General features: G+C 41.9%; 1 protein-coding gene across 1 annotated transcript in view; it reads right to left on the bottom strand.

The window, feature by feature from the left end:
• Window positions 1–5,379: 5,379 nt before the first annotated feature.
• SLC35F3 (solute carrier family 35 member F3) overlaps window positions 5,380–11,138 on the bottom strand; it is a 60,142-nt gene continuing 54,383 nt past the window's right edge. The window contains exons 5-7 of the mRNA XM_029961605.1: window positions 9,732–9,924; window positions 8,081–8,170; window positions 5,380–7,051 (exon numbers count right to left, since the gene is read on the bottom strand). Of these exons, the coding sequence (XP_029817465.1) occupies window positions 6,807–7,051; window positions 8,081–8,170; window positions 9,732–9,924 (528 nt within the window). The 3' untranslated portion in view covers window positions 5,380–6,806. The remainder of the gene's footprint in view (window positions 7,052–8,080; window positions 8,171–9,731; window positions 9,925–11,138) is intronic.

Here is an 11,138-nt window from a genome sequence, read left to right as displayed (position 1 = left end):
AGTGGGCGTGTCGTCCCGGGCCCGACAGGGACGCAAAAGATATTTGGAAGTGTCACTTTCCTGGGATGCTTTTCTGTGCTTAATTTCTTTCCGGTATTATCCTCTGTTCTCTAGCACACAATAAACAACTATTTTTCTTCTAATGAATTCTGTGCGGTGCCTTAGTGGATAATTTGTTCAAAGAAATGAAGTGTCTCTGCTTTCTTTCTGAGACATAGGAAAGCCAGTTGGATAATATCGTTGCGTAAAATGTTTGAGGCCAGGACCGGTTTACATTTGGTGTTTATAAAACCCTAGGAGTTGGAACTCAAGTAAACAGTAATGACACGCAGTCTGAACTGCTTCAGGTTTGCTAATTCAATGAATTAGGAAAAAAAAATCTGAGAGCACTTACGGCGCTGTAAATTTCTTACAGTTTAAATACCAAAACAGTAAGGTAGTGACTGGATGGAAGGCTGATAATGATAGCATGTACACATCATGCATTTTTGACAGTTTACCTTACAGGATGATTCTCTCCTGAGAGCTGGTCCATTGATTTCATTCAGTACGCTTCTTACACAAATTACTCTGGAAAGGTTTCTCGGAATGGACTCAGTTGCTGAGTCAAGATGATAATAAAAACAAAAACTAGTTTACCCTGGTGGAAGAAAAATGTACCTATAGTCACGGATGGTAAAACAACAGCAGAAGCCTGGGGGTGGTCAGGTGGGCACTCGGTGGCCTCAGCCCAGCAGCAGCCTCAGGTCCAAACCTACAGTGCTGGTACAGAGCATCAGGGAGCAAACTCTGTTTCGTTATTTCATCTGGGATTTGGTGGCATTTCCTTCTGGCAGCCTGTAAGCCAAAGAATTGGTAGTTTCCTTTTAAGCATCAGCCTCCTGGATATGTGGAACAGTTTTGAAAGCCATGGTGCCTGTTCCCATAGTAATGCTGTGCAGTTTTGGGAGGGGTGATATTTTGGCAGCTGGGAAGGGCCTGACTCTGAGAGTTGCTGAGCCCCTGGCAGCTCCCAGACCGCCTGTCAGCTTTACAGGGAGTTTTTCCTGACAGGTCCACGACCATCCGGCAGCTTTACTAGTAGTTTGCCAATAGCTGATGCTCTGTCTGGTGTGTGAGGCAGCCCATTCGAGGAGTGGGTGTAGCTGTCGACCTCCCTCGAGCTGCATTTCTTCCTCAGCATGTGATCATGGTACTGGCTGCTGGTGGAGGGCATCCTTTCCTGGTTCTCCTTGCAGGTGGCTCACTCCTCTTGATATATGAAAGCTATTTTAAGAGAAGGCCAAGGATTTGAACTTCTTCAGCAGAGCTCCCTTATAAACCAGCCAGATCTGGAGGGAATTTTGTTGTCAAAATTCCTAACCAAACTCTTGGAAGGGATACTTTTTTTTGAGAAGTGTTAATCTGACTGCTGCTGTAAGATGTATGGTATATAACACTGTTTATGCTCTCTTCCCTGGCCATTTGCTTAACCATGTTCTGTTTGCTGCACTATGGTAGGTAAGAGATGCAAGAAATACAGCCATTTAATTTCTAATAGAACAAGGGTTTTAAGGTGATTGGAAGTTACTGCAAAAATAGAATTTCTATTATGTTTTTATGTTGAAAAGAATTAATATTGATGTAAATTTATATTACAGCTTACTTAGGACCCTTTTGCACTCAGGATTTTGTGAAGCAAGCTTTTACAGGCATGAATATTGAAAAGAAAATTAATATTAAATCTCAAGACTGAATCATGTGATAATGGAATATAATAGTAGGAAATGTCAGTTGTGGTTTAGATTTCAAAATTTATGGTGCGTATAAAATTGTTTAGTTACTGCATTCACAAAACAGAAGGGATAATATAATTATATATAATTAATCACAAAGCCCAAATAGCACATCTGGGATATTTGTGATAAATAGTTTATTCTTTAATGACCTGTGGCCTGAGAAGTACTCACTGGAGACAATCGTAAGTAACTCTGTGTAATGGATATTATGGGAATTTAGTGATCTGGTTTTAGAAAATGTATGAATAGAAAAATACACAGATTTATCTAATACATTTTTAATGGCATTATTTCCATTTGGTTAAACTGCCATCATAAGGAGGTGGGGGTTTTTTGTTGTTAATTAGCCAATTCTAACTATTTATCTTTAGTCTTTTACTTTTGGTAAATGAGCCCAGGAAGTAATGAATGGGACATTTATCATAACTAGGCAGAGGCTAATGTTCTAGAAAGAAGAGAGGCTGAAAAAATTCCAGATTTGTTAGGTGTGCTAGTTGCCACAGTTGAAGCTTTTGAATTATATTTCCATTTAGCAGTTAGTGAGATAGATGTTAAAGAAATAGATGCCTGTTTCCCACTGAAGCTCTTGCCAGAAATGCAGTTAAAGTGAATCATGTGGAATTTATACAGTGGTTCAGCTCGTAGATTCTTTTGTGCCTGTCCTTGCTAATTGTGAAATGACGCTGTGTGTGCTTTGCCTTCCAGTAATGTCTAACAGATCACTCCTCACCTACAGCCTTACTTCCTTACTTACCCCATATTTAATTGAAATTTGCCCAGCAGATTCTTGATTGGCAACCCTGATGATTTCTCCTTTCACTTTGGAAGCAATTAGCACAGGTTTCCCTACCAATCCTTGATGTACTGTAGCTATGTTCAGCTTTGTGCTTATACCAGGAGCTCAGCTGATTTGTTTTTCTTTTATTGAAATAGTCTAATTGTCCATAATAGATGTTCAAGGAACTGGATTTAAAAATGAGTTCTTTAAGCAATATAGCCTTGTGTATAACTATTTATTTTGCTGCAAATAATAACAAAGACTTACCTAAGGTAGTGTGGGACATTTTCTTCTGTTACAGAACACCAAGGGATTTTTTTAAAAAACTTTTAAAATACGTAGTTCAAGAGAACCATAAGTTAAGATTCTTTGCCTCTTTCCCTCTTTCTCCTTCCTCCTTTCCTTCTCAAATGTCCATTAAGGATGTAACTCTGACTCCTTTGGCATTACAGTGTTCCTTGCTATGCTTGGTGAAAAAAAATAATTTTAAAAAAGCAAAATCATCACAGCGATTGATTGTACCTAGTTTTATTATTAAAAAGGGAGTAAATTAAGCAAAGAAGCCCAATGAAGTGCACACAATAATCACCTCTAGATTGGAAATATTTAAGAAATATATACTGTACTTTGTATGGCCTTATGCAAAGCACTCCTCTTCATTATTTCATAGACTTCACTCTGAGTTTTACTTTTGTGAGTTTCTTTTTAACAATAACATGCTGAAACTTCAGATGAGTTAGCAAAAATTTATGTGTATGTATGAATAAAGAAGGAGAAGTGTACAATGAGAAAGAAAATGGTAGCTTTTGTTTGGTGGTCTTAGCAAATAAATTTTCTAAATCCTTAAGAAAATGTGAATATTCATGTGATTTTGTTCTTTTTTTTTTTTGTTCTTTTTTTTTTTTTTTTAATTTTAACTAAATGTGTGCTGGGGCTTTCACCTTGATTTCTTCAAAATGCTTACTTTGCTGGGTGTTGTGACGAGTATCCCCACACTAGGGAGTGCCAGTGTGACATGAACATAGAGGATGAAGTACTTGCCTTGGGACACTGGGGGAGGGACAGAGGAAAAGACTACTCCAGCTTTCTGTGGTAGCTTTGTGTGTGTCAGTGGGCTGCACGTGTGCAATCATCAGGTAGTGCAGGAGGGGATTTGACTAGGAGGTAAGCCATCTGTGCAGGCTGGTATGGAGACAGAGGAGAAAGAATAGACAGAATGGTGATTTTCACCTTCTCCAGACTGCTTAGTGATTTGAAGCCTGCTGAGCAAAGGCTTGCTTGTTTTTTTTTTACTTCTCATGGACATCGGTGGAGTACTGTGTGGAGTGCAGTCTGAAAATCACTAGACTACCTAGAGGAGTGGTGATCATGATGATGAAAAAGCTCAACAACTGAAGTTTTAGGATTCTTTTAAGGTGAAGTAATTTACATTAATAATAGGCACTTGTTTTTCATGACAGAGTTCCATTTTTGTTCAATTGCTAGGAAGGAAGAAAACAGAAAACGGAGCATTTTGGAAAAACAGGTGATGGTGGGAATACTGACCTCACTGGAGTCCAGGTTTTAATCTTGATTATAGGATTCTTTAAAAAATCCTTTAAGGATCTTTTAAGTGTCTGGGTCAGTTGGGGGATGTGCAGAACTTGGAGTTTGGTGTAAATATTCCGTGGAAGTTAGCCAAGGCAGCTCTCCCTAAGCAAAGGCAAAGTCTCAGTCTTTCAGTAGTCTTGTCCTTTCATGTTAAAAGTAGTCTGAAGGATGGAGGGCTTACTGCAGACTTGTCTTGGCCCTTTATTTTGAGAGATTAGGAAGGACTGCACTTAGATTTTCTAATGATGCTTTTTACCAAATAAATGAAGCTACTGTGGATGACAAGAGGTTTTCTTGTGGATTAATAACTGGTTAGTGAGGCAAGAAACAGCAGGAATAAATTATTGCTGTTCAAAAGGAGAGAGATTACCAAAGGAGCTGTGCAATCTAAAGACTGGTCAAAAAAACCCATTTACTGATCATACTTTTTTACTGTTTCAAGAGAGTGCAGAGTTACCACTGAGAGAGGATCTGTCACTGTCATGTAGCCAAGCAGCAAAATAACTGGTGGCATTCAGCATTAATAGACATGAGGTAAAGGACATGGTAAAAAAGTCTAAGATACGTGGTGAGGGGCTCTAAGTTTACTGTTGTCACTCATCAGAAAAATTCTCAATTTATAGTAGATATATGCTCTGTTAAAGCACATCTACTTTAGTTCTCTTCATTTGGGTGAAAGATGCTCTGCAGGTTGCTTGCTGTTGTTCCTAATCAATGCACTGATGGCTACGCTGAGATGTTATGTGGACTGAATCTAGAACTGGAGGGAAACCTGGGAATGATGATCTGGAAAACTCATTTGAGTTCTCTTCTGAAAGATCATCTAGTTCAGCAGTAGGATTAAAGAAATGTCTCTAGATCATTGCAGAGAAATTGCATATAACAGGTTCTTAAATACACTGCTCTTATGAGCTCCACAACCTCCCTTGTTTAAGTCTTTTCCAGAACTATAACTCTGCTTATAAGTTCCACTCTTCACTATCAAGAAGTTGGTTGTATCCTAGTTTATCTGTAATGTACAGGGAGAAATACTGATTGCCACCTTCTTTAAAATGATCTTGTGCAAATATCTTGTCCCTCTAGTAGGGTTTCAGGTAGAAAAATAAAATTATGAGGTTTATTGTTTTCAGAAACATTAGTTTGAGCTTCTGATCACTTTGGCTAAATACTACCCACAGTCAAACTGCAGTAAAGGTGCAATCAAGAGAAGGAAACGGATAGCACTGACCGAGGTTGAGTTTAAAATCTTTTATTATTTAGCTTTGCCAAACAGATAATGGAATCTGAAGTTGATTTGCTAAAATGTTTTGAAGTGGATGCCACCCCCGCCTGAGAAAAAGAGGACCTCAATGGCAGCAGGGACCTTAGGCTATGGCAGCAGTTCAAAAGAACACTTTTAATTTTGTATGCAACAATGTAAACTTCAAAAATAGTAAACTATAACCTTTTTTCCCCCTGTTTTTACATAGCATGTGATCTATCACAGATAGAAATTTAATGGCGAACCAAAATCGCGCAAGTAAACATCCTGGTGCTTACAAGTTTCATAAAAAGTGTTACATTTGATGTAAATATCTTACATTTTTAACTCTTAACACTCACAATTATGGAGTAAAAGCAACTGGCGATTCACCCCCTTAGTCCATGCTCTCAGACTGTACATCAGCAACCACACTCTTGCCAGTCCCTTTGATCATTTTCTGTCAGATTGTCCCACACATGACCCAGACTTCCCCTTCCTCACATTGGCATTAATCAAGCGCAGCTCCACACAGGGGTAAAACCTGTGAAGTGAGGAGAGAACCAGGTCTCCTGCACTCAAACTTTCAGTCCCCTGGACCCTGTGTTCCCACAGAAGCCATGGCGTGTGTGGGAGGCACGTCCTGATGTCAGTGGGAATTTCGGGTCCCCTGGGGCCGCAAACCTGAGCCCTGCCATTGCAAGTGCCTCGCAGCAGGACCTGGTTCTGTGTGGATAAAGACAAGAGTTCTGTAGAAGGCACTGGATTTCTCTTGCATGATTTTAAACGTGGACTACAGTCATATGCAGAATAAGGAGATTTGGGCTCTAGACTGCTTTCTCTCTAGTGCTTTAGTGCAAGCATTTTTAGCGCTTGAATTTTCCCTGTTTGCAGCGCAACATGCGCTCATCTACATAGAGTGATTTCTAAATCTAACTTCCACTCTTTCCCCCATCTTCCCGTCCCTGAAAAGATTCCTTTTTTTGTTCCTTGAAAACTTTCAAAGTACAGCTCTGGTCAAAAATAAACGTGTGATGTAGCATAGCATTTGTTTCTTTTAAATCACAGTGTGCAATGCATCATTCAGTACCTAATGTTCAAAATGTCTGCCCTGCTTTTCATGAAAGTCATTCTTTAAAATAACCTATGCAAATATATTTTGACTATATATTACATTCATTTAAAAAGAGAAGAGAGGTTCTTGGTTTGCAGTTTTTTTCAGTGTACTACTTAAGTGAAAGGTTTGATGTGAAAAAAATACAAGCAAACTGGACATGCCGAGACTTGATGCTTTAGATGGTGATCATATCAAAACTGTACAGGTATGTACACCGTGTTGGACAGGTGTGCTTCTTCCCAAGAAAAGACCTTTGCATCATCATATATAAGGTTAACCACAAAGTTTTGGTAAAAAGAGCATTTAATGAGCAAAGGATGACATGGAGGGGCGAGTTCTCCGGCTTTTGTTAGGCAGTCCTGAAGCAATGTCTCCATTCCCTTCGGGAATTTCTTCCTTCTTCCGGACTTTGAGACGCGTGAGGAGCTTTATTACCCAGACGTCCCACTCCTCTGGCAAGAGCAACAGAAGGAAGCCCAGGCCAATAATGATGATGGCAATTACTCGGACACTGTTGAAGACAATTTCACTCGTGTAGTGATCAACAACTGTGTGGGACATTGAATGGGTGTTATTACATGAGAAAAGGCATTAGGGCAGTATCTCCTTCCCGCCCCCTCACCTCCCCAGCTCTGAGGGCTGGCTATGGCAGGATAACATGACCATGGAGGCAATGATAGCAGGGGCACTATCCTTCCTGCTGGATTAGCACACAGCAGGGTACATTCCTGCCTTGAACAGCACAGGAACTCCCCCTGAGGTCCAGGTATGCAGAGAAAGGGGCCTTTCCCTTCCCCAGTACAGCAGCCTCTTTGTGCAAATTTTTCTTCTCACCCTGACTGCCCTGCTGAGTAACAAACCCTGCACAGGCTGAGCCGTGCACACCATTTGGTACCCAACTCTGCCAAAGCAGTGCCCAGCTCTGCGTGCATATAGTGGGAGCTGCCAATTGCACTGTGGCACCAGTTCAGCATGCTGGGTTTTAGGAGCGGTGGCTCTGTTTTGGGTTGGGGTTGCCTCTGCACTCCTCTGCCCAGTCGTCTTGGACTCTGCCATCTCTTGACTTTCACTAAATTTCAGAAAAGTGTTGGAGAAACATACCAGTCTATGCCCAAAATTGAATTGTCTAGTGCTCTTGATAAACACCTGCCATGTTATTTACAAGGCAAGCAGAATTACTAGTACCTATCTGCTCTAAAATTAAGCATTTTTATTTATTTTGATTTAGTGTTAAGCCTGCCTTGAAGAAATAATTAAAAATTGATTTCTGCTTCATCCATGAGTTTTCATCTTAGCTCAGGGATGAATGACTTCAAATCTACTTTGTTTTCCAGTACATAGGCTTCTTCAGACAGTAACTTACAAAACAGTTCTAGGGGTTATGAATCTTCATGTAGTATTATGCAATACATATTTAACACCTAAAGAATAAATTTTTAATCAGTGTCATCTCTGTAAGTCTTTGAGAGAAGATGCACAACATGTTTAATAAAACTATTTGCTTTTATCCCTGCTGTGTATTTGAAAGGCCAAAGATTTAATGTATACATTGAGATGCAAAAGAAAGAAATTATTACCTGCGTTCACTGGGACACTCAGTACAATTCCAAGAGAAATCAAGGTGGGGTAGGTAATAGCAATCCCAAAATTTAGTAGAATATTGAATGCTGAAGAAGGAAAGAAAAACACCTTTTGGTACAGTGAAATTAGGCAGAAGGAATGTTACTTGAAGCATTTATGCTTTATTACTCTCTCTGCTTGTTGTTCAAATAGAAGATACATTAACTTCTGTTGTTATTCCTGGAAGATACCAGAGGACAGAGGTCTGTGTGCTGGATGTCCACCTGCCTGAGACATTGCTGTTTATGGGGAACTCTGTATCCCACTGGAGTGCAGTGGCAGGATCAGGGGGAGGTTTTGTACAGCCTGCCTCTCAGTGTTATGTGCAGTAATTCCCACTCTCTGTGCTGATCCACTGATCCACTTTGCCCTGCTGAAAGACTAAATACTCTTCATCTGGGAGTTTCAGCCAAACAGTAGCTTCTGTTCTTTTTTGTAGAAAAACTGCCCCCAGCTGCAGGTGGAAGATGCTGTAAATCTAACCCTCTTCCAGGCAGGAACTTGCTAAATATAATTTCATACAATGAAATTATAATATCATTATAATATCATTACAATGGAATGATTATAATATCACTCCATTGTAATACCACACACTCTTCATCAAGTATCTTATGACAAATTAATAATTGCTTTGGACCAAATTCACTCTTGTTTTAAGGTGATTGGCTTTACCAGAGTCAGGAAGGCCTTGCCAATACTGAGCTCGGGCTCTGACTCTCTTCTAGCAGTACCCATATATTGCACACCCCAGTGATCACCTGCCAAGTTCTGTACTACTTGCTTACAGACACCTTCCATTGAGTCCACTGATAAGTAACCTGGAGGTACTTCTGGAGTTAGTAATTTTGATTGTTCAGGGTAAAAGGAGCTCGGACTGAAGATAGGGATAGAGAAGAGCTATTTCCAGTAGAAATTATTATTTTAGGAGATGTGATTCCATCATGCAGTTTAGGGACCAGCTGTGGCAGCAAGTCATCTCATCTAGTTCAACAGTGAACAACATCACACTTCTGATAACCATTAACCATTAAAGCTTAGATTTGGAATCCCTCCCCAGCTGGGTTCCTTTGGTGGCACAACAGCAGCAGCAGAAGAGAAGAGTGCCACCTACCAAATTTCCACCAGCACTATGCAATACTACATTTTCAAAAGTTTCCCTCTCTTTAGGAGTAGAAATTATCTATTACTACAGGCATCAGAGGCACTGGAGTCTGACCTTGACTGGTCTGGCCTAACCTCCTTGCTCTGGGGATGCTGATGAGCCCAACATAATGCCCCACCAGGAGGGCTGCTTCCTGCTGCAGCCCAGGCAAGTGTCACCTGTCTCTGTAATGCAGAGTTCACAAGTAGGAGTTAGGACAAGCCTTACAGTTTAGTCCTGCACCTTCTAATGAAAACCACAGTATTTTGGCTTCGTAATAATAGCAGAAGTGAGGTATACATTGCCCCTAGGAATGGACCCTCTCAGGATATCTTAAGCTAGTAATTATGTCGAGAAGAAGTGAAAACAGCTCCAGTATGTGAGAGGTCTGCAGCTTCCACCAGTGGTCAATTTGTGGCACTCTCCTCCACCCTAATCACTGTGAGAGCCCCCCATATACTCACTCAATAAGAGAATTGAAAATCCGCAGAGGTTTCCCCAAGGAACGATGTCAAAAGAGCTCCAGTACTCCACTTTGGTAAAATAAAGGATGACAGGAATACAGGTAACGAAGAGGATGTTGAAGACAGCTAACACAGACAGGAATAAGGCAGCTTCTCCAAATTTAGCACTGCCCAAAAGAAGTTTGAATAAAACCTACAAGAGGAAAATACACGGTTTTAACTCTCTTGCAGTGCATCCCTGGAAGGCTGGCGTTCTCTCCTGGCTCCAGTGGAACCAAGCATCCTGGCCTAATGGGCAATAACTGGGCCCAAGAAGCTGGGTCCCAAGCAGTGTCAGCCCACACCTATGCAGTGATACTTGCTGGACACTTGAGACGGATGCTCGTGCAACTCTGGAGAGCAGCTTGTGTGGCCCAGCCCTCTCCCTCCTGCCACCTCTTGGAACACAGGCAGGGGCAGGTGCCAATTGAGTCCATGCAGGAAGGGGACTCAGCAGTTTTGTCTCTGCATGTCATGAAAGGAAAGGTCACTAACCCTAGCTTAGACCCTTTACTCTTTTTTCTGCACCTCCAGAAAACTTGACATTAAAAACAGAATACTTGGTGGAGCAGGGCGGGAGGAGGAGAGGAAGCAATGACCTCCCCGCATCACTGGTCCAGGCCTTGGGCTGCCACCTGGGGAGTGCTATGGTGGTGAGCAAGTGCAGTCCATACTGTCTGGCTGTCCTTGCACCTTCTCCCTGGGAACTCATCCCCAGAAGACAGTGTAGCAGCAGCGCCTCAGTCCAGAGCACAGATGCAGCCTGGCTAATGAGACTGCAGGGAGGGATTTAAAAGCTTTGGTTTGTTAGTGGGAGAAGGAAAAAGACAGCAGAAATGAAGGATGCGATTGGCCCATTTGGGGAGTGCCTGTGGACAGGTCTTGTCTGGAGTCTACATCAGTTTTTCACCACACATCTGCAGAGGATCTGTTGGACACCATGGGCTGTCAGTACAATTTTCTCTGCCACTGGCTGCAAACCAGGACAGCCAATGGGCTCTGACTTACTGGTTTGTGCTGGAATGGCAGCCCCCCGGCCTGCGTCAGCTCTCTCTCCTTTGTCTACCCAGAGCAGGCAAGTCTGCAGGGCTGCCTGCTCACAGGGCTCTGCCCACTCCCATCACCTCACAGCCATCACTGGCCAGTGCAGCTGTGTTGCTGTTCTGCATAAGGGAGCAAAATGTCCCAAAAGCCACTCATTTGCCACCTGAGAACAGCATGTTGCCCCTGGCAGGGCAGAGAGCTGGCACAGCAGACTGAAGTGTCTGTGCCTGGGTAACAGAGCTGGTCAAGGTGGCTCTGCTGGACGGGGCACAACCTGTCTGCCTGCAGATCTGCCTGCCTCTTTGGCACGCACAACTCATGGAA

The sequence above is a fragment of the Manacus vitellinus genome, unplaced genomic scaffold (assembly GCF_001715985.3).
Source record: "Manacus vitellinus isolate BGI_N305 unplaced genomic scaffold, ASM171598v3 scaffold_37_pilon, whole genome shotgun sequence".
Classification (NCBI taxonomy): Eukaryota; Metazoa; Chordata; class Aves; order Passeriformes; family Pipridae; genus Manacus; species Manacus vitellinus.
This window is presented reverse-complemented; position numbering and strand designations above follow the sequence as displayed.